General features: G+C 43.2%; 1 protein-coding gene across 4 annotated transcripts in view; it reads right to left on the minus strand.

Moving 5' to 3' along the window:
* The window catches only part of LOC138299771 (zinc finger protein 809-like), an 87,613-nt gene that overhangs the window by 59,467 nt on the left and 5,425 nt on the right, over window positions 1-22,721 (minus strand). For 2 of the 4 annotated variants that reach the window (XM_069238314.1, XM_069238313.1), the window contains exons 2-5: window positions 17,525-17,651; window positions 11,499-11,609; window positions 4,534-4,647; window positions 598-711 (exon numbers count right to left, since the gene is read on the minus strand). In XM_069238314.1, coding sequence (XP_069094415.1) covers window positions 598-711; window positions 4,534-4,647; window positions 11,499-11,609; window positions 17,525-17,651 — 466 coding nt within the window. The remainder of the gene's footprint in view (window positions 1-597; window positions 712-4,533; window positions 4,648-11,498; window positions 11,610-17,524; window positions 17,652-22,721) is intronic. The other 2 variants (XM_069238315.1, XM_069238316.1) reach the window with 2 other exon arrangements.

The following is a 22,721-nucleotide window of genomic DNA, read 5'->3' on the forward strand; positions in this document are numbered from 1 at the left end:
AAAGTTGGATGGATCATGAAAGTTTGTTTTTTCAAAAAGTGGGTTTTAGTTTCAAAATGTTTGGAAGCAGTATCTTCATAAACTGTAGACAAATAGCTACAATCGGTTGTTCTTTGTTCTATACAACCATTCTCATTATTTTTTTCAATAAAGCCAGTCAACACGTAGCAACACGTACTAAGCATTAAGGCATTAGTAAATTTCAAATATTGTTATCAACATGTATCAAAGGTACAGGAATATAATCATATAAATTAAATCTCTTCCAGTGACATTAGTTCAACTTTTTTTTGTTTAACTATGTTATACACAACAATAAAGCATGGTGAGTTATACATTTTCTGCTACAGGCATAGCATCCATTCCTGGCACTTTATCTCAGCTGACACGTTTTAGTGCACATTTAATTACACCTTCTGTAAGTAGAGTTCCCAGGTCTATTTTACTTTATACTTCAAGTTTTAGGAGGTTCTTTATGAATGCTACCAACCTCATCAATGTATCTCTGCCACCTATAATTAGCCCTAATGTTTCATGAATATCATTAATTTTCCTGAGTTTTTGTTTGATATTACGATTTCAAACATTTGTACATACCGGAGGTGGATGAATTAATGGCTGTTCTTTTCTCTGGTTCTGGGGGTTCCCAGATGCGTGTCTCTTTACTTTTAGCAACCTTAACTGATGTATCAGAAAAGAGTACAGGTTGAACTATAATTATGAAGAGAGAAACATAAAATAATGTATTTATACAATGTATTACACACCATATGATAGAAATCAGCATCAGGGCCAGAACATCGGGGACAGTTAGCGTGGGATCTGAGACCTGCCTTATGAAGCCTAACGGGCGTGAGGTAAGGTAAGTTATGCGCAGGTAGTATGTCTGTAACACACGAAAGCGGGTGGCCATGGCCAGGGCCCTAGGGGCCATCAGTGCCTCCCTCCAGTCCTCCTCATTCATGGGGCCAAGCCACTCCTCCCACCTCCGACGGAGCTTGTCTAGCGACTGAGCAGTGTTAGTAACTAGAGAGCGGTAGATCCGTATCATCCCCCACCCTACCCAAACCCCCCATCAACTCCTTCACCTCCATGGGACTGAACTCAGGAAGGACCTCCCACGCCCGGATGTATACATGTAGCGCATGCCGGAGTCGCAGGTAACTATGAAACTGGGTCTTATTAAACTAAAAGTTCTGTTGAAGCTCTTCAAAGGACTGCATGTGCGACCCCTCCCAGACATCTCCAAGTAAAAAGATTCCTATGAGGTCCCATCTCTGAAATCCCTCCAAGGCCGAGACTTCCGCCAACCACCCCCTGTGCCACAGGGGAGTATGCTGGGTGAGACGGCCCCACCAAACCCAAAACTTCTGGGCCTCACGCCAGCCCATCAAAACCACCCTTGTCACATCCCGGATTGCGAGGGGGATGGGTCGGCAATACAACGCTCCAAGCACCTTGGAGTAACCCATCATCTGAAATTCCAGTTGGTACGCCGGGTCTGACCAGTCACCCCACCCCCCCCCCCCCCTCCAGTCATTTATCACCAGCAGGCGCATTGCAAGCCAATAATAATAGATGTAAGTTATCCCCAGCCCGCCTTCATAAACATCCCTCTGGCAATTGCCAAGGGCTAACCTGGGTCAGGTACCGCACCACAAAAACTGTCACGCTACTGTATCCATTTCTCTAAACCATTTCCGAGGCACTGGATAAGGGACATTCTGCAACAGATAAAGGAACCGGGGGAGGATCATCATTTTATATAGTGCTATTCTGCCTAGCAAGTTAAGGGGCAGGGTCTGCCAGCGCTGAAGGTGAGTGGGGAGACGTTATACGCCCAGGCCAGCTCTGGCAACAAGGCCACCTGCGCACCCAGGTATCTGAAGCTGTTACGCCTAATAGGGATGCCCTGCTGCCAGTCCACACAGTCTCTGGAAGAGTGTAGAGGCACCAGCAGGGACTTACTAGGATTGAGAGACAAACCGGAAGCCTCTAAGAACAGGCCCACGATCTGCAGTGCCTGGGATACGCTTCGGGCGGGGTTGGCCAGAAAAAGAATCACGTCATCCGCATAAAGTCCCACGCAGTCTTCCTGCCCCGCTGGCCATGACCATCTATCTATCAGGGGGTCCTCCCTCAGTAACTTTGCCAAAGGCTCTACCACCAGTGCGAAGAAAAGCGGGGACAGGACACAACCCTGGCGGTGCCCAGTCGAATGGGGAACGGGTCTGAGGTCAACCCGTTCACCTGCACGGTTACATTGGAATAGAGGAGTTTCACTAGGCCGCGAAACCTGGGACCGAGCCCATTACTCTATAACACCTTGTCCAGGTAAGTCCAGTCCACTGTATCGAAAGCCTTTTCGAAGTCCAGCAGGAGGAGCACCAATGGAGGGGTCAGGATGACAGGGGACTGCATAATTTAGAAACTAAAATGGTGGATGAAGGAGGTGCCCTAGATAGTTGGCTTAGTGGTTAGTTTTCAGCACTGCCATTTTGGATGTCGGGACTATTGGGGGCTCTGCTACCAATGACTGTGATCTTGCTACTAATATTCTGTGTAATGCAGGCAATACTAGCTGTGTTAGGGGAATAGGCACTAAGGCGGGGGAATGTTTTAAATTAGGACACCAACACAAGTAGTAGATTCCCAAGGCAATATGTATCACCTGGTACCAAATACAGACCATGATTTAGATAAGGTAGTTGAAATATCAACTGGAGGGGGGAATGTTGTAAGAAATGTTAAAAAATGAGTGCACTACCATGAATATGAAATGTGAAAACATTGTGCAACATCGAGCACCACTCGAGGCTACACAGCTGTTCACAAGCAAAAAACAGTTTAGGTGAAACTCCCACACTGACGTGAGCAAGGTAAAAGGTTCATGCAAGGATGAAGCGAAATAAGAAACATGAAAGGGTCATCTGTTAAAGGCCAATCATGTCTGGCAAACCTGCAGGTATTTACAACATTAGCACACGAGCCCCAGGCACACTTTCCATGCCTACAAACAGATCGCGGACTGATTAGAGACTGGGCACATAATTGAATTAGCCCAAAGCGCACAGATGCATGACTTACAATGGGTGCAGGGAAGAAATCTAATTCTGAGCATCCTTGAGCCTCGGACACACAATGCTGTCAGCACATACTTCACACAAATTACATTTACAAAAGATCACAAACACATTCATAGGTCAAAGAATGCTTTGTCATAAACCTCTGTTGAATGTATAATAAAGTGCAATTAATGTCTTAACCTAGGTATTCCGGGTTATGGAGTCACATGTTTTAGAGTGTTTTCCATTTTAATCTGTAAACTTGCAAGTTATCTATTGTTAACCATATGTAATAAAGTACTGTACTGATTTGTATGAAAGGGCTAGTCCGTCTGTGAACAGGCACTTGAGAAAAACTGTAGAGGCAGGTCATGGTGGGCTGAGGTGCAGTCTGCAGTGTATTTCTCCCTGTCGCAACAGTTAGTAAATACTGTCTTTGGAACTGCGAAGAGAAGTCTGCATGGTCATTTTGAGTTATCAGAGCGTATTCGTTCACCCCATTAACAGGCTTTTGCCAATGCTAGCAAAATTGCTAAGTACAAGCATTAGCAGAGTCAATAGCTGTGGCAAGCCATCTTGGTCTATTACTTTCTATACTTCCAAGATGGCCACTACTTTCAATAATCATATAATGTGATGTTCCTCTGGGAAGTATAGAAAATGCTTTTCCAAGATGGCTGGCCTCCGCTATTCGCTTTGACTCTGCTGGTTTATTTGTGCAAGCACTGAAGAATATAATTCCAGGAGTGGGCTGTAGGTTGGGAAAGTGTGGAGGGAAGGGAAGCGAGGAAGAGATTGAGCTGCAGCAGTGCTTGGTATTAGAGACAGCAATACTGCAGCAGTGGAGGGAGGGAGCTGAGGGAACAGTAGAAGATGACTGGGGAGGTGGGATGGGGAGCTGAAAGAGAGAGAATAGAGACAGAGGAGCAGGACATGCACACCAGGTGAGTGCTAAATATCAAATGGCATACACAGAATAGAGCCAAAAGAAAAGTAGTTCCATCAACAGCAGAAGAATATACTCAATTAAAACCACACAGGGATACCTAAATACTTCAAGGGCACGGCAAACACAGGAATATGGGTAAACATTCTCCAAATTAGAAGCGAGGACCTGAAACGGACAAGAACACCATCCAATCATGAGCAAGGGGCAGATCAAAATCCTAGTCTAGGCTACAGTGCTATCTGTGATAGACACTTAAAGATGTCTTTAGCCAGACTACAAAAATGAAAGAAACTAGGCTGCTTCCAGTCTATCAGGTCTCACATTACTGAAGCTGAATAAACAAGAGTATTTTGTTCTCTCTCAGTTGCATCACATAACCTCAGTTCCTCATTTCCACAAGTTCAGACCTTACGACTCTCCAGTCTTCACTCTTTGTTTCATTGTTTCCCTTGTTGTCTCTACTTCTCATTCGCACAAGCTCTCTCTCAGTAGTATCATTCAACAACATTAATGCCTCACCAATGCATGGATAATCACAGTTTTGCCTCTTTTGACTGTTCTTGCGATTCTTCAGACATTGGTTTGTCTCTACTTTGACTTCCATTGATTTATCTGGGCTGACAGTCACAACACCTGTAAATCAAAGACAGAAATCAATTACTTTACTTTGGTGAGGGTTGCCTTGTCTTGCCTACTCCAGATATAACTCAGCTTGTCCTGGAGTTCCTGACATATTTAAAAGATGTATTTATGTACTTGTTAGCATACCCCAGCTTGTATGACTCATTTGCCTGACCTTGTTTGTACTTTATCTTTCAGTCTCATTTTTTTTTTAACTTTATGTCAACAATTTATTACAAAGGTAAAGCATCAGAGGAGGTATTAGTGTAGTTTACAAATACTCTGCAGGCATTTTGATTGTAAACTAGTTAAAGTTTCAAGAGTAAAACAAACATTTTACATAACATTAGATATAGTTCAAGTTAAGTAGCAATTAATGTTTTACATATTTTCTAAAAGTAAAAATGTAGAGTAAAGATCATATGTTGACTGGAAGTGTTACTGAATGTTGTTGCTATGCTTGTGAATAATTGGTTCCGTACTTATAAAGTCTTCAGTCTCACTGCTTTCAAGTGGAACAAGTCCTTTACTTCTGAGGCAATGATAACGGCCTTAGATTGTTGGTGAAGTATGCTTTCTTCTAAATGAGACCACATATTTAGAAATTTTGAGCCAGTACAACAGATTACAACAAGCACATTGGTTCTCTTTGAAGCTCTTTTACACAATAATATCCTTTTCTTTAGACATGTTTTGTTCCAACAACAGTTAATCTCTTTTGTTTCCATTAACCATTGTTAGAACAAAACATGCCTAAAGAACATTATATTATGGTTTACAAAGGAGCCCTTAGTGAACCATTGGTCCTCGCTATGTTCAATTATCAGTTTTATTTAAGTATTTTGAGTAGCACTTGTGATGCGCTATAAGGAATTGATCTAAGACAGGGGAAGCAAGGGGGCACCTAATACTTTTGATTACTCGATCAACTGTCTGATATGTTGTTATCCAATTTATGATTAGAAGGCAAAAGGAGCAAATCATTCAAGCAGAAGTCCAAGTAGTACCTGGGCAGGTTCCAATGGCCCAGGTGCCAGACTGTTTCCAACAAAAGGAGAAGGACCATAATGTGTCAGCCCCTAGCAAACTCATAGTGGCCAGTCACCAATGAGGAAAACTCATTGCCAACAGGCACCAAGGACACAACATCACATACAGACTTTATCTCGCAAGCATACCCAACAATCTGCACCAATCAAAGTTACTAATCGTCAATATTCTCAGGGGGAGCAAAGGTAGTGGAAGTTCCCACAGCGGAGGACGAACAGATATTATTGTACCTGGGCACGCAAGAGTGGGAGGACATACTGACAGCATACTCTCAGGACTCCTCACCAGTTCACAAGGTTACCCCTAGAAAAGCATCTCACGCAACAATCCAAAACAACGTCAAGGTCACAGTCACAAGCCCAAATAGTGATGCTAACAGAAATGGACACCAGCGCAAACTCTAGGGAATAAAACACTGATGGTGCATGGGCATCCCTTCTAAAAACCATGCAGCTTCTACTTGAAGCTCTCCAATATAAACCAGATAAAATGGGCATTCCATTAACACTACTCAATACACTGGCAGTGTTTGCAGCAGGAATAGATGGGAAGGTAGGGGATCTGATACTCCTTATAAATGCACAATCTGATGTGGCCAGCACACAGGTCAACGGTACATGTGGCCCAGTTGAAGACAAACTATCTTCATTAACTTCCATGCTCAGTAACCTGTGAATGAACCTGAAACTTGGGGCTTCCAGCAATCTCTGCCTTCCCCTTCCCACCCCAAAGCTGGCATTTCAGCTCAGGAGCTGCCAGAAACTTACCCAGATACAGTAAGGGTTTCAATATGCAATCAGGGAGAAAGGGACCAGGTTGGGCAACCGTCTGACGGCACTTGATGTGGAAACACCAAATACCTCAGGCTTGGCAGCCTTCAACACCTAACCTTTGGGACATACCATACCTCCTGGCATCCCTGCGGACGGGAAAACAAATGTCAAACAAAGACAGGCTCAAAAAAGAAATGTTCATAATAAGATATCTCTAAGGAACAACAAGGATATTGCCCTCATTTTCAAGTTACGGACTGGCTCCAAACTCAGCCCATCAGCAACAGAGACCTGCCAAGCAGCAGGGTCTCCAACCTCCCTCCCCTCCACCCTCCACCCCCCACCCCCAGGTGAAATAAAAAATTCCTTAGCAAGAAATCAAATGCTAGTAAAGAGAAGATCTGCACAAAATCAGTTAACCTTCGAGGGGGCACAAACAACACAGATCCAGCCCCTGCTTCCACCTTAACTACAGCACAGGAGGCCCACACAACAGAGCCCGCCTGCAAAGAGCAAGCACCTACTGGAAGTGAGCTGGGAGAAAGGGCGGCCCCCCCAATACCAACATTATTACAGGCAAAATTGTACTGGTTTCACACTCAGCAGAGTCTGAAGAAAGGGTGGGTTCCCCCAATTCCAACACCTCCACTGACAAACCTGCGCAGGTTGCGAAAACCTCAGAGTGCTTCACTAACGGAGTTCTTAACCCACTTGTACACTACAACTCATCAGTCTCCAACGCTAAAAGTGCATCACCGCAGGAATCCACACCACCTAACCTCTTTCTACTAAAGGGAACAAGTCAGAGTACGACGACCTGTAATACAGCCACAGGGGTGTGGAATTTATTAAAATATCTACTTTTCCAGGGGACAGGTTGCTTCCCAAATCTACTTGTCCTGTAAAAAGATCTACTTGTCCCTTTGGTGCCATGTAGCGTGGCAACAAATTATGGCAGCAATCTCATTATGTAAGAGCTCTGATAACAGCCTCTCTGATTATGCCAGGGCTACTACCATAGTAGGGCTTGAATACTTGCAATTTCAATCCCTACTGTAGCAATTTCCTTATTTTGCCACCTTTCTGCAGATCTGCATACTGGGGCTGGAGGAAGCAGTAAGCAATAGTTCCAGGGCTGGAATGCCTTTGAGTCTGCAAACCTACTAACCAGCATGTTTTAAAGATTTTCACCAGCTTCTCTCTAATATTTTCCCATAATAAGAAAGGTTGGACATTTACTCCTGACAATGGCAGAATTAGAACTTCTGCCAGGGTTGGGAAGAAAGTGGCTGGAGGGAAAATGAACTTGCAAATGCTCAATAGATTTTCACATGAGCGAATCTACACATGCATATTTACCCATGCTAAAATACAGTTCACAAATATTTTATAGGGGTACGACATTACCATGGGTGCACTTTTGTGACTTTCTTTAAGAATTTGGGGCCACATGTAGGTAGGTTCAGATTTGCGACTCGCAAATTGCTAGTTGCAAATCCGAATGTAGGATGGTGTCCCTGACACCATATGTGATTCGCAAGGGCTTCGCAAATGCTCACCTAATGAATAATCATGAGGTGGGTCGCAATTTGCAACCCCCTTGCGAATAGCGGCCCTCACAGGAATGGTGGCCTGCTGGAGACAGCAGACCACCATGTCTGTGACTGCTTTTCAATAAAGCAGTTTCTTTTTTTTTTTGTAATGCAGCCCGTTTTCCTTAAAGGAAAACGAGATGCATTACAAAAACGAAAAATGAAACGTTTTCGTTTCATTTTTTCAGAGCAGACCACTACCGATTGCCCCTCACCATCCTGAATGGGCATATTAGTTGATGGATAGTTTTTAGAATCCTCTTCCGCGCAAGGGGAAGAGGGATTTTTTGGCAGTTCAGAATCTGATGAGGTTTTAAAGTTTGTGTTAAATAGTGAATATGGATTTTACTGCAATGGTGCAAATAACGTATCAATCTATCAATTTATGACTAGAACAAATGATTGTAAATCTTGTTTAGCATCTAAACGTAATCTAGTTTTAGTAGTGTTAAGAAAGCTTAAGCCATGTCATAAAAAGTTTAGATCATTATAATTTTCGTCAATCACAATTTTGGTAAATTCATTACACTTTTTGTAAATGTGAGACCAACACAGTTCAACTTATTTGTTCTTTTGAGGAATGTTTAAAATAGCCCATGATAAATGTACCCATCAGTCTTCATAGTCCATTTGGAATAAAAATAAAAAAAACAGCTAACATGTGTTTCACAACATAACAGATACACACATAAATAGTTTCCAAACCACTGAATAATAATCGTATAGATCAGAATAACAGAATTATGAATTGAGCAATGAATTGTCAAGTGTTAAATCAGAGATGTATAATTCCTATTGCCCGACGCCCGGGACATTATGTTTGGGGTCAAGGGCAACAAGTTTTCATGTTTATTTTGTCCTTGAGACAAGTAGCCCCAACCCCCTGCAGCACAAACCCTTTGACTGCCAGTTTACAGAGAAGGGAACCATCTGCAGTTGAGGTAATGTGTGTCCATATCTTAATGCTGTTCAAACTTGTAGTTATGGTTCATTAATGAAAAGCCTTCGTTATTAGTGTGAGAGTTGTAAATAAACGTTTTAAGGTACACTGCACTAGTGACATTGGTTCCAGTTAAAAAAGAAAACAAAGTGTACACACATTTGAAAAGTTCAACAACATGAGGCTAAGTACAATGCTCCCAGAATGCTCTCCGATTAGATGCAAATGTTTGCAAAAGCTTGTAAGCAAGAGTGATTCTTTACTTTCAAAATAAAATGTTTAGAAAAAAAAAAAGTTTTGCTAACATGAAATTTTAGGTACTATTTCTTTGAAGCGTCATTCAGGAAAATCTGTTGATGCATGCTAGTATTTCCAAACAATATTCCTGGAGAACAATCAGTGTAGCCATTTTCAACAAGATTATGGTAAGCATGAAAATAAACAAGCACTGGCAAAGCCAATCGATCTGACATGCTTTGTGAGTCTTTTGGTTTTGTCAATGCGTGTCTTGTTTTGACATGGCTTTTGTAACATTTTATTGTTGTTGGAGCTGCCAGGCCCTCACCATTGTAACAAACACTGACAAAAAGATAAAAAAATGTTTGGTCTCAAAAAGCACACATTGCCCCCAGAGGCATATCAAATGCCTTGCAGCCCCCCTCCTGGGGGGGCCCTTCAGCATAGCACCTGCACTGAGTGAGTCTGGAGTGGTGGGCCCCTCCATATTCTTTGCAGGGAGGCCTTCTCCCATTTTGTTACGCCACTGATTGCCACAGTAGTTCCTGGCACTGAACAAAACTACTTTGTGTTCCAATATGCTCCTTGTGGATGAGAAGAATGTGATCACTCACAGCTAAGCCAGCCGACAAAGAGAGAAATAAAAGTTTAATTAAAAAAAAAATGTCTTTGTTAACGCCAGACCTAATCAGGGACCCAGTTCTTAAAGAAAGTCACTAAAGTGCACCCATTGGTATTTGACTTTGAATTAGTGGCTTTATGAATTCTCAAGGACCGTACTCCAAGAAAATATGGATGTGTAGATTTGCTTGTGTGAAAATCTATTGAGGGATCACAAGTTCACTTGCTCTCCAACCACTTTTTCCCAACCCTGGAAGAACTTATACTTCTGCCATTGCCAGGAGTAAATTTCCATCCTTTCTCATTATGGGAAAAGATTAGAGAAGATCTGGTGAAAAACCCTTCAAACATGCAAGTTAGCAGGTTTGCAGACTCAAAGGCACTCCACCCTTGAAACTAAGGCTTACTGCTTCCTCCAGCCCCAGTATTTAGATCTGCGAAAAGGTGGCAGAATAAGGAAATTGCTATAGTAGGGATTGAAATTGCAAGTATTCAAGCCCTACTATGGCACTAGCCCTGGTTTAATCAGAGAGGCTATTATCAGAACTCATACATAATGAGATTCCTACCTTAATTTGTTGCTGCACTACATGGCGCCAAAGGGACAAGTACATTTTTTAATAGGACAAGCTGATTTAAGAAGCAAACTGTCACATGGACAATAAGATATTTTAATAAATTCCACACTCTTGTAAGTATTGATTGTCCGAATACATAAATCTTCCAAGTCCCACAGTGTAGATATTCCTTTTCAATTGCTCAGTAACTGATTATCACATTTGATTATTACCATGATTAAAGGATGGTTACAAAAGCTAAATATTCAATTTAATATGGTTTAATATATATTTAATGCACTATTAGAGTAGTTTAGACCCATTGTATTCTTTATATGTGACTAAAGAGTCATCATTTACCATAAATTAATCTATGTGCGGATGACCACAGTTATTCTCAACAGCTCTTGCTAATGTCTATTTTTATCATTCATTCATCATTAGTTTATTACTATTTACAGTTGAATCACAGTATTTCATTCTCATATGTAGCAGGCTTGCCAGGTTCTAGATGCACATACAAAAATAACTTCAAGCTTCACACACTTGTACATTCACAGATTCATATACATTTTGAACCTAATGCATATACAAACAGACACAGAATACTTTCAGTTATGTCTCTGGACTCAACAGTTCAGTGCTAACAGCAGACTAATAAATTAGGAAGGGTTGTCATTCCTTCATGTGAGTTATAATCACTATGCCTCAAGGTGAAATATTATTTTTATTAAAATGTATAGCAAGATTTTAGAAAATGCAGAATAGGTCACAACCTCATAATGGAGTGAAAGGTCATACAATGTCACAATGGTTTGAAGCCAGCTATGGGTCTGGCTCATTTACAGCATGGTCAAGGTGGGGTAGTGGAGTGCTTTTGTTAGCTTATCATAAACATGATGTGATTAGTAGAAGTGTAACAAGAATGTAATCTTATAGCAAAGCCCTAAACTGATCTTTTGAATTAGTATTTTCTTGTACTGTTTGCCACAGTTGTTCAAGATTTTGTGCAGGGTAGTGCATAGATGTGTGTCAATTTATGTTACCCATGCTGACATCCACTCACATCCCCATCCACTCCCTTATTACTCACCTGAAGAATATTTATCAATGTGTCTTCCTTCTGAGTCCTGACTGACCACAGGCAACACAGATTCTTTTTCATTGTCTCTTAATGAAAAGACCGTGGTGGCAATTAGAGGACCTGACATTAAAAGGAAACAGGAAGAAACAATGAGTATATAGACCCATGTGCAATAAGTAAAAATGCAACCTATGTTTGCACTGCAATGTGCTGTAAGAGCAATCTAAGGAGTTTATGGTATGGAAATAGCAGCTCTCAAACCTTTCTATGCGTCCTTTCCAAACCTCATACGAAATGCTGATGAAGAGAAATGTGGAGGAGGACCAAAACGATAGCAAAGAAGGATATTTAGACATGCAGCATACATACCAGTAGAGAAAGAGAAAACCAGAGTAGAGAAAGACTTGCAGTGCAGAAGTTACAGTCATAGTCTACAATAAGAATACACAGGACAGAAGGCAGTCCATATGAAGGACTCAATTCATGGGTTAGCAACAAAATAGTAAATGGGAAAGCAATACATACAGTACTGTAGTCACAGTTCTCATACAAAAAAGCAAGCTGTACTGTACAGTACATGTTTACGATAAAATAATGAAAAACATACTGAGCCCCATTAACAGTAGCGGTATCCCAACCTGCACATTATCTCCAGGGAGTGGGGATGAGGGTATTACTTACTGCCTAGGGTCATTATCTGTAGACTGGCGTTTTATGACCTTATATTTATTGGTGTTGTTTCAAAAGGTGCCAATTAACATCTGCTGAAACCACTGCAAGGGTAGAGGCTGTGGGTTTGGGCACATCTGGTCCCAGTGGTCTCAGTCTCACATCTGCACCACCAAGAGGGGAGTGTAGGAAGGTAGCCTCTTTCTAGCCTTGTTACCCCCACTTTTGGCCTGTTTGTGAGTATATGTCAGGGTGTTTTTACTGTCTCACTGGAATCCTGCTAGCCAGGGTCCAGTGCTCATAGTGAAAACCCTATGTTGTCAGTGTGTTTGATATGTGTCACTGGTATCCTGCTGGCCAGGACCCCAGTGCTCATATGGTTGTGGCCTATATGTGTTCCCTGTGTGGTGCCTAACTGTATCACTGAGGCTCTGCTAACCAGAACCTCAGTGTTTATGCTCTCTCTGATTTCTAAATTTGTCACTGCAGGCTAGTGACTAATTTTACCAATTCTCATTGGCACACTGGTACACCCATAGAATTCCCTTGTATATGGCACTTAGGTACCCAGGGTACTGGGGTTCCAGGAGATCCCTATGGGCTGCAGCATTTCTTTTGCCACCCATAGGGAGCTTAGACAATTCTTACACAGGCCTGCCACTGCAGCCTGAGTGAAATAACGTCCATGTTATTTCACAGCTATTTTTCACTGCACATAAGTAACTTATAAGTCACCTATATGTCTAACCCTCACTTGTTGAAGGTTAGGTGCCAAGTTACTTAGTGTGTGGGCACCCTGGCACTAGCCAAGGTGCCCCCACATCGTTCAGGGCAATTTCCCCAGACTTTGTGAGTGCGTGGACACCATTACACACGTGCACTGCACATAGGTCACTACCTATGTGTAGCGTCACCATGGTAACTCCGAACATGGCCATGTAATATGTCTAAGATCATGGAATTGTCACCCGAATACCATTCTAGTTTTGGGTGGACAATTCCATGATCCCCCGGGTTTCTAGCACAGAACCCGGGTACTGCCAAACTGCCTTTCCGGGCTTTCCACTGCAGCTGCTGCTGCTGCCAACCCCTCAGACAGGATTCTGCCCTCCTGGGGTCTGGGCAGCCCCGGCCCAGGAAGGCAGAACAAAGGATTTCCTCTGAGAGAGGGTGTTACACCCTCTCCCTTTGGAAATAGGTGGGGAGGAGTAGCCTCCCAAACCTCTGGAAATGCTTTGATGGGCACAGATGGTGCCCATCTCTGCATAAGCCAGTCTACACCGGTTCAGGGATCCCCCAGCCCTGCTCTGGTGCGTAACTGGACAAAGGAAAGGGGAGTGACCACTCCCCTGACCAGTACCTCCCAGGGGAGGTGTCCAGAGCTCCGCCAGTGTGTCCCAGGCCTCTGCCATCTTGGATTCAGAGGTGTTGGGGGCACACTGGACTGCTCTGAGTGGCCAGTGCCAGAAGGTGACGTCAGAGACCACTTCTGATAGGTTCTTACCTCTCTTGGTAGCCAAACCTCCTTTCTTGGTAGCCAAACCTCCTTTTCTGACTATTTAGGATCTCTCCTCTGGGGTATTCTTCAGATAACGAATGCAAGAGCTCACCAGAGTTCCTCTGCAGTTCCCTCTTCAACTTCTGCCAAGGATCGACTGCTGACTGCTCCAGGATGCCTGCAAAACTGCAACAAAGTAGCAAGATGACTAACAGCAACATTGTAGAGCCTCATCCTGACAGCTTTCTCGACTGTTTCCTGGTGGTGAATGCTCTGGGGGCTGTTTGCCTTCACCCTGCACTGGAAGCCAAGAAGAAATCTCCCCTGGGTCGACGGAATCTTCCCTCTGCTAACGCAGGCACCAAAAGACTGCATCACCGGTCCTCTGGGTCCCCTCTCATCCTGACGAGCATGGTCCCTGGAACACAGGAACTCTATCCAAGTGACTCCCACAATCCAGTGATCCTTCAGTCTAAGTTTGGTGGACGTAAGTCCTTGCCTCCCCACGTTAGACTGCAAACCTGTATACTGCGTGATTTGCAGCTGCTCCGGCTTCTGTGCACTCCTCCAAGGATTCCTTCGTGCACAGCCTAGCCTGGGTCCCCAGCACTCCATCCTGCAGTGCTCAACCCTCTGAGTTGGACTCCGACATTGTGGGACCCTCGTTTGTGACTCTGAGCCAGCTTTGGTTCACAAATCTTCTAAGTGTCTGCTCCGGTACTTCTGCGGGTGCTGCCTGCTTCTGTGGGGGCTCTCTGAGTTGCTGAGCGCCCCCTCTGTCTCCACCTCCAAGGGGCGACATCCTGGTCCCCTGCAGCACCCAAAAACCTCTACCGCGACCCTTGCAGCTAGCAAGGCTTGTTTGCGGTATTTCTGCGTGGGAACACTTCTGCAACCTTCAGCACGCCGTGGGACATCTTCCATCCAAAGGAGAAGTTCCTAGCTCTCTTCGTTGTTGCAGAATCCTAAGCTTCTTCCATCCGGAGGCAGCTTCCTTGCATCTTCATCCAGGGTTTCCTGGGCTCCTGCCCCCCGTGGACACTATTGCGACTCTTGGACTTGGTCCCCTTGCCTTGCAGGTCCTCAGGTCCAGGAATACATCTTCAGTGCTTTGCTGGTGTTTGTGGTTCTTGCAGAATCCTCCTATCACTTCTATTGTGTCCTATTGGGGCAGTCGGTTTACATTACTCCTACTTTTCAGGGTCTTGGGGTGGGGTATCTTGGACACCCTGACTGTTTTCTTGCAGTCCCAGTGACCATCTACAAGCTCCCATAGGTCTGGAATCCATTTGTGATTCGCATTCCACTTTTGGAGTATAAGGTTTGTGTTGCCCCTAGACCTATGTTCACCTATTGCATCCTATTGTAATTCTACAATGTTTGCATTACTTTTCTTACTATTACTTACCTGTTTTGTGTTTGTGTACATATAACTTGTGTATATTACTTACCTTCTAACTGAGGGTACTCACTGAGATACTTTTGGCATATGGTCATAAAAATAAAGTACCTTTATTTTTAGTAACTCTGAGTATTGTGTTTTCTTATGATATTGTGCTATATGATATAAGTGGTACAGTAGGAGCTTTGCATGTCTCCTAGTTCAGCCTAAGCTGCTTTGCCATAGCTACCTTCTATCAGCCTAAGCTGCTAGAAACACCTCTAGTCTACTAATAAGGGATAACTAGACCTGGAACAGGGTGTAAGTACCACAAGGTACCCACTATAAGCCAGGCCAGCCTCCTACAGGGAGCATACACGTTCCCCCCACCCTAACCCTACATGTCCCAGCTGCCCCCTGCTGCTTTTACAACATGCTCTGAAAGGCCAGTGGATTTGTCCCCAGAACCTGGGAAAAACATTAGGAAACTCTTCCTGGGTCTGTGCGGTTCTTCCTCTTTCCAGGAACAACTCATAACTTCCAGATGTTTGTGTGGGAATAGCAGTCAGAATTAAAGATTGTGGCAACCTTGTAGAGAAGAGGGAGCCATTTGCAAAGCACTTCTAAAATATTAATCAAAATACACATTGTTTATTCTAAGGTTTACGCTTGTCTCTGAAAATGTGCACATGCCTGAAACATCCGAGTAAAGCTTTGTTGTCAACAGGTTAGAACTTAGATGAAATTAGAGAAAAACAGCAATGCATCAGACTAAAACCCTTTATCTGTAGAATCTATAAAAAAATCACTGTCAAAGCTAATAGGTTTGCCTGTTTCAAATAAATTACAGTGTTTCATCAACTATGTGTGCAGTTGGTTGAATGAGTAAATAGGTGAATGTGAGATTGGGTTAAAGGTTGGGTGAGTGTGGGTGAGTGAGGTGTGCATTCATATGAGTGAGATAAACAAAGTTATGCCCACTATTTATTATTGTTTGCGAGTTGTAATACCTGAAAAAGTTGAAGACTGATCTGGTGGCTGGTGCTGGAAATACATGGATCAATGGTTTTCTAAGGAGGGTTTCCCAGCTGGGCCTAACAAGTAGTTACATGAATGATCCAGTGGCTGTTTACAAACAAGTGACTCCTCTGATCATCACCATATCAGAATAACTTACCATAACTCCATGTTTGTGCTACAGTGTTTTGTGTATTACCTATTTACCCCAGAAAGCCAATAAAATGATGCAAATACAGAACATGTAAACCAAGGGAAACTAATCTCAAACAACAATGACCCTGTCCTTGACGAGGAGAGGACCATATTCTAGAATAGGAACAAATGTCTCTGCAAAGTCAAGGTAATTCCAAGGTTAGGAATAATCATGCTGATCAATTGGCCAAACCTGGTGCGATCAACAGAGAAAAAACTAAGAACCTCATGAAGGATGTTCAAAATTGATGCTCAGACTTGACAACAGACACAAAAGTATGAAAGCTGCCAACAAAACAGCGTGCGCTCGATACTCCTGATTCAGACTGGATAACCAACCTAAAAAAATACCAATATTTGCATCATTTGGTTAATTCCTGCTTAGCACAGGATGAGATGGGATTGTTGCTTAGACTTAAAAGCATTTCCAAACACAAAATATACTATTAGTTTGAAAGCCTAGCTCTAGTTTAGACCATTAATTCAATGAACATGCACTTTTTTCTGGCCACCTCGATTCTTCTGAAGTACCATAAAATGTTCATATTGTCCATATTAATTCTAGGATGAAGACATCTATTGCAAGGGTTGATGTTTGGTTCTAATCTGTGTTCCCTATCAAATTGTGAAAGGGTATAGGTGACCCCAGTTGGTGAAGGAAGTACAATCCTGCAGACATAAAACCAATCAATCAAAAGTATCCAACTGCAACAAGAAAGAATTACCAATACACACAACAGATGGAACTATATCCCTGACTACCAAGATTGGCAGGAGACTCCTATACTTAAATGAAAATACTTCAGAGATCCCAAGACATGAACAGAAAGGTGGTGGAAGTCATGTCTGCACAAGCTACGAGGCTAGAGTGGGCATGTGCATTTTGTTTTTATTCTTTTTATTTTGGTTTGGTTTAGTTTGAACTAAAGGTGAAGGGCTTGAAATTAAACACTCTTTATCATTAAAAAAGAAGCAGTATCACTATTATTGTTTTAAAAGTGTTGGAGCACGTTTTGCATCTGAAATTTTTTTTTTGCATCTGAAACAGAGAAAGTGCCACAAAAGGCTAGGAACAGTGAACATATATTCATGCACGCTTGCAGAAGTTAATGTATTTTGTTTTATGTTCATGTTATATATATAATGCAGTCAGTGTAACACTATTCATGTCATATTTAATGACCATGAAAATTAATTTAAAAAATATTCTCAACACGGCCCTACTTTTGTACGTAAGGCTTTTCATTGACTTCCCAGCACCCAGAGTAAAGTTACCTAAAGAAATCAAGGCCTGATGAATTTCATTCATTACATTCCTGTAAAGTTCCTTCTGCCACTCATGTAAAAGCTTCCACTCCTCTTCAGGGAAAAACGCTGCAGCATCGGAGAGAGTAACTGCCACCTGGAACACAAAGTTGTGTGTCATACAATTACGGCAATAATGCAATAAACTATGATATTTAGTAACAATACAATAGTTTTAAACTTGGAATTAATTTCTGCTGATACCTACATTTACACCCAGCCATAACCGTCTGCTTTTGGCTCCTTGTTTTCGAAGCTGGTAAGAATAGTATCTCTGTGCACAGAATGCCTTTACCCAAACCCAAATGTGTGTGTGAACATGGTCTGCACAGCCACTAGAATATGTGACAAAGGGTAATCCATGGTGACCATCAACAATTGATTAAAGTTGTAGGTGGAAGCTTGACAGAAAACACATTTTCTACATAGATATGTACCGCCCCATCAGCACACTATAGCCAATTTCCATAATCCAAAGTAAAGAAATGGTTCTCTTCATCCATGAGTCGTCATCCTACTCTTAAAGGATAATAATAGGGAACATAGCATAACCAAATGTCCACTCATTATTATGTTCAGATCTGTGGCTACAGCAGTGACATGCCACAAGACTCGCTACTGGTGAGGCCAGTTCTCTGGAGACAGTCTAACTCAAAGGTAATTAGGTAATCGTTGAACCCTTACGAACACAGGAAGCAGGTACTGCTGCAGAGTCAGTGCACTGCCAAGTACCTCCTTTTATGGGCGAGCGCAAAGCGCTCAGTCCATAAAGTAATCTCTCTTTGGGCTTCAAACCACGCCCACGTCAGTCTCTTTCATTGGTTCCGGGGCTTGCTTTTATTTGTGAAAGGCATGCATATGTCATGCCTTTTCTGGTGTTTAGCCCACCTACACAGCACCGGTAAACTACTAGGAACATACGAGGCATGATGTTTTGAGCCTGGTGTCTGGACTACGTTATCTGTTAATTTTCCACACAGCACACGCTGGGGTTTACATAGCGCGATTGCGGTGTGTTTTTTTCTTTTAATTTGTGTGGCAAGAAAAGTTTGGTTGGGAGTTTACAACGCAAATAGCTCCAACTCGAGCAAATGCGAGCCCTGTTGCACTGAAAATGCTTGTTATGCTTTACTTTGACGGGGCAGTAAAGCCAATCAGTCAAGACTTCCTCGTGGAAGATGGGTGAAATAGGAAACTGTGAGAAATTGGGTTATTTGTTTGGGGGTGAGGACAACAACCACAATACTTGTCAGGGTGAACCACAAAAGTAATAAAATGAACCTGTGCTTAACCCTCTGGTAGCTTGGCACAAAATCAGACAGGCTTAACTTAGAGGTATTGTGTTCAGTATTTATACAACACAAACAGTAATAAAACGAAAATATAACACAAGAAACCCACACAGATTTAGAAAACAGTAAAATGTAATAAAGTGAGACTAAAACTATATGAAATTTTAAATGTTTAAGTAAAAGTAGCACCAATAAGAACTCGCTAACTGTGGGTATCTGGTTGCGCTAGTTGGGACATAGTCACAAAGTCAGGCTGACCACAATTGACAGCAGGCTGGATGCAGGGACCACGTTAATCCTGCTGACAAAGTTACCTTCTTAAAGTTTGGTGTGCAGATTTCAAAAGTTCAGGATTTCACATGAGGAGCTCACCGGGTATCAGCCAAGGGTCGTGGATTTGGCGAGGCACCTCTTGGGGATCAAGAACTCCTCCAGCAGAGCTCAGGCAGGCCCAGTTGCAGGTCAAGGTAGGTCCAGCTGCAGATCTAAGTAGTGCCAGTTACAGCCGACCAACTGGAAAATTGCAGGAAGGCCTCAGGAGCTTTTTGTGGTCCTACAGCTCAGAACAGGAGCTCAACCAACAGACCCTAGGAGTCACTCTGGTACTCCTGGGTTCAGGCAGTGGGTTGTCTCTCCTTCAAGCAGCAAGGCAGGCCTCGAGCATAGGCAATCCTATAAAGGACAAGACAGACCTCAGGCATCAAAGCAGTCCCCTAGTATAAGCAGGGCAGTTCTCTGAGAAACAAAGCAGGCCACAAGCAGCAGGGCAGGCCTCAAACAGCAGAGGAGTCCTCTGGATTACGAAGCAGTCCTTCTGTTATCCTCTGCAGGTCCAGGAATTTAATAAAGATTTAGTCTATGGGTCCACTATTTATACTTGGTGCCAGCATTGAAGTGGATGAACCTTCTATAGTTTTTCCCCCACAGATGGCTCTGAATTTTCCTTCCTCTCAGCCAAGGTCCCAAGATGTCTGGGGTGACAAAGTTCAGGTGTCAAATTCTTTGTGAGTGTGTTACGGCAGGTCCTCTGAACCACAAGTGGGGAAGCTAACAGCTTCGCCTCTCCCATGCTGGCTGGATGGCCCTCTCCTAGCTACACCCATGTTCTATTGTTCACTGTTTGGGCTCAATGCACATTTGTGATGGGTGAGCAATTAACAGGTACAGGGATCTGAAAACTCCTGGAAGGCCTCAGAAAGTGTATGGTAGGAAAAAGGCAATTTTCTAAAAGTAAAATTTTTAAAATTATTATCTAAAATCTGACTTTACCATTAAATGGTATTTTATATTATAATGTGTTTGAGTCAAAAAAGGATATTTTAAACTGCTTCCAATCAACCTTTAGCACTTATTAAATGTAATAAGGTAACCCAATGTTATCCTATGGCAGATGTAGGTCTTACAGTAGTGAAAACAAAGTTAGGAGTTTTTCACTATCACAACATTTAAAACTTGAAAACACATGTCCTACTTTTTAAATACAATGCCTCCTTCATATGGGCTGTTTAGGGTGTTATTTAGCAGTGGCTTATATGTATTAAAAACAATGGTTTAGACTTGGCAAGAGCCTTATTTTTCAGTTTAAAACTGCAGAAAGACTACAATGGCAGGCCTGAGGCATGTTTAAGGGGCTACTTAAATGGGTGGCACATAAGTGCTGCAGGCCCACTGGTAGCATTTAATTTACAGGCCCTAGGTACATGTAGTACCACTGTACTAGGGACCTACAAGTACATTAAATGAGTAACTGGGTGTAGGATGATTTAATATTGTTTTAAGGGGTGAGCACAAACACTTTTGTGTTTGATAGCAGTGGTAAAGTGCACATCATCCAGAAAAGCCAACAAAAACAGGTTCCGAAAACTGGAAGGGTGAAGGCAAAAGGTTTGGGAGTAACCTGAAGAGAGGGCTGTGTCCAACAGACGCATAGGTCAGTCAACATATGCAGCTGTTACAATAAGTATATTAATCAAATCAATAATGTTACTTTTTTGCTAGATGATATAAGATGTCACATAGCAATCAGTGGTAAAGGAAAGTTCTTCAGTCTCCGGAGCAAACTATAAGTATAGAGTATAATGTTCTGGCTGTATTTCCTGCACAACAGATATTTTGTGGCTGTAACTCTGCATATGGGTTGTACTCCAAATGTAGAGTTACCTTGAGACCTTTTTATGGTTTTCAGAAAGAACAAGAGCACAGCTGTATTCAGTGCCAGTCAATGGAAAAAAATAGGATAATAGCGATGTACAGACGCCCAGGTCTTACTGCTTATTCTCCGGTAAAGCACAGGGATGACAGATACATCAGTAGCACATGCAACATGGGCCTTCCAGCTCTTCTTCAGCCACTCCCGGATATGTGAGATTGAGCCTCAATTCCATTCATAGGTTGATTCACAAACAGTTTGTAACTGGTTCATACTCCTAGAGGAGTATTACTTAATAGCCAAACTCCTTTGGGTTCCGCTTTAGAAGAGACTGCATTGTCCCTTTTACGTCCTAATTAGTTTGATTACAGGCTGTATTCTGGGGCCCTAGGGTTCGGCGAAGTCCATTCCAAGATGGCGCGCAGGGTGGTGCTTTCAGAGACACACGTCCGTTAAGTACGCAGCGCACGCTAGCTATAAAAAGTCTATTACTTCTGCCCGTGTGCGGCGGTTCTTCTACACCGGGCACTGGTGGGAGCCCTGTACGGGGGCTTGACTGCAGCACTCGAACTACATTCAAATAAAGATTCCTGGGAGGCACTTGGTGCCACAAACTTGTGAGTAACTTTGAGGGCAAACACATACGGTGTACTGTTTAGCGGGCACTTGAATGTCGCTGTCTGAAGCATGACCCTCCTGACTTGTATTCTATGGTATTGGCTCATAAAGACCGCAAGCTAAATGTCGGAGAGCTTATGGGGACATAAGGAACTTTGTTTCAGGTCCCGATCGGCCTACCGGTAGGAAAAAAGAATCTAAAAATTAATAAACACGTTTAAAGCTCTTCTTTTCCTAATTCACACACTAAGAGTTTGCTTATGTCACTTTTTTGGGGCTGGTCCTTGTATAGGGTTTTTACCTTTGCTTTCTCACTATGGGGTGCATTAGAGTGTTCCATATTTTAACAGGTTTATGTCCACTTTCCATTTTTCAACACTATATCGTTTTATAGCACTAGACTGAGTTTTTAGCATACCCTAAGTGGTAGTCTTAAAGGCAAATGGCTGATATCTTTGCACGATCATTTGTATGAGAATTAATTACCAGTTCCCATTTGTATCTATGTTCAATAGGCATTGTTATCTCCAATTGGTCCTGATGAGGCCCAGAAGGGATGGGGCCGAAACGCATCGACAATAGGATCTGATAATAGGATCTTGTGAGGTTGCAATAAATATTAAGGAACTAAGGACTAATCTACATATTATCTCAAAATGAGAAGACATAGGTGGTCATTCTGACCCTGGCGGTCTTTGACCGCCAGGGCGGAGGACCGCGGGAGCACCGCCGACAGACCGGCGGTGCTCCAATGGGGATTCCGACCGCGGCGGTAAAGCCGCGGTCGGACCGGCACCACTGGCGGGGTCCCGCCAGTGTACCGCGGCCCCATTGAATCCTCCGCGGCGGCGCAGCTTGCTGCACCGCCGCGGGGATTCCGACCCCCCCTACCGCCATCCAGATCCCGGCGGTCGGACCGCCGAGATCCGGATGGCGGTAGGGGGGGTCGCGGGGCCCCTGGGGGCCCCTGCAGTGCCCATGCCACTGGCATGGGCATTGCAGGGGCCCCCGTAAGAGGGCCCCTACATGTATTTCACTGTCTGCTGCGCAGACAGTGAAATACGCGACGGGTGCAACTGCACCCGTCGCACAGCTTCCACTCCGCCGG

Source organism: Pleurodeles waltl, chromosome 6 (genome assembly GCF_031143425.1).
Source record: "Pleurodeles waltl isolate 20211129_DDA chromosome 6, aPleWal1.hap1.20221129, whole genome shotgun sequence".
Taxonomy (NCBI): Eukaryota; Metazoa; Chordata; class Amphibia; order Caudata; family Salamandridae; genus Pleurodeles; species Pleurodeles waltl.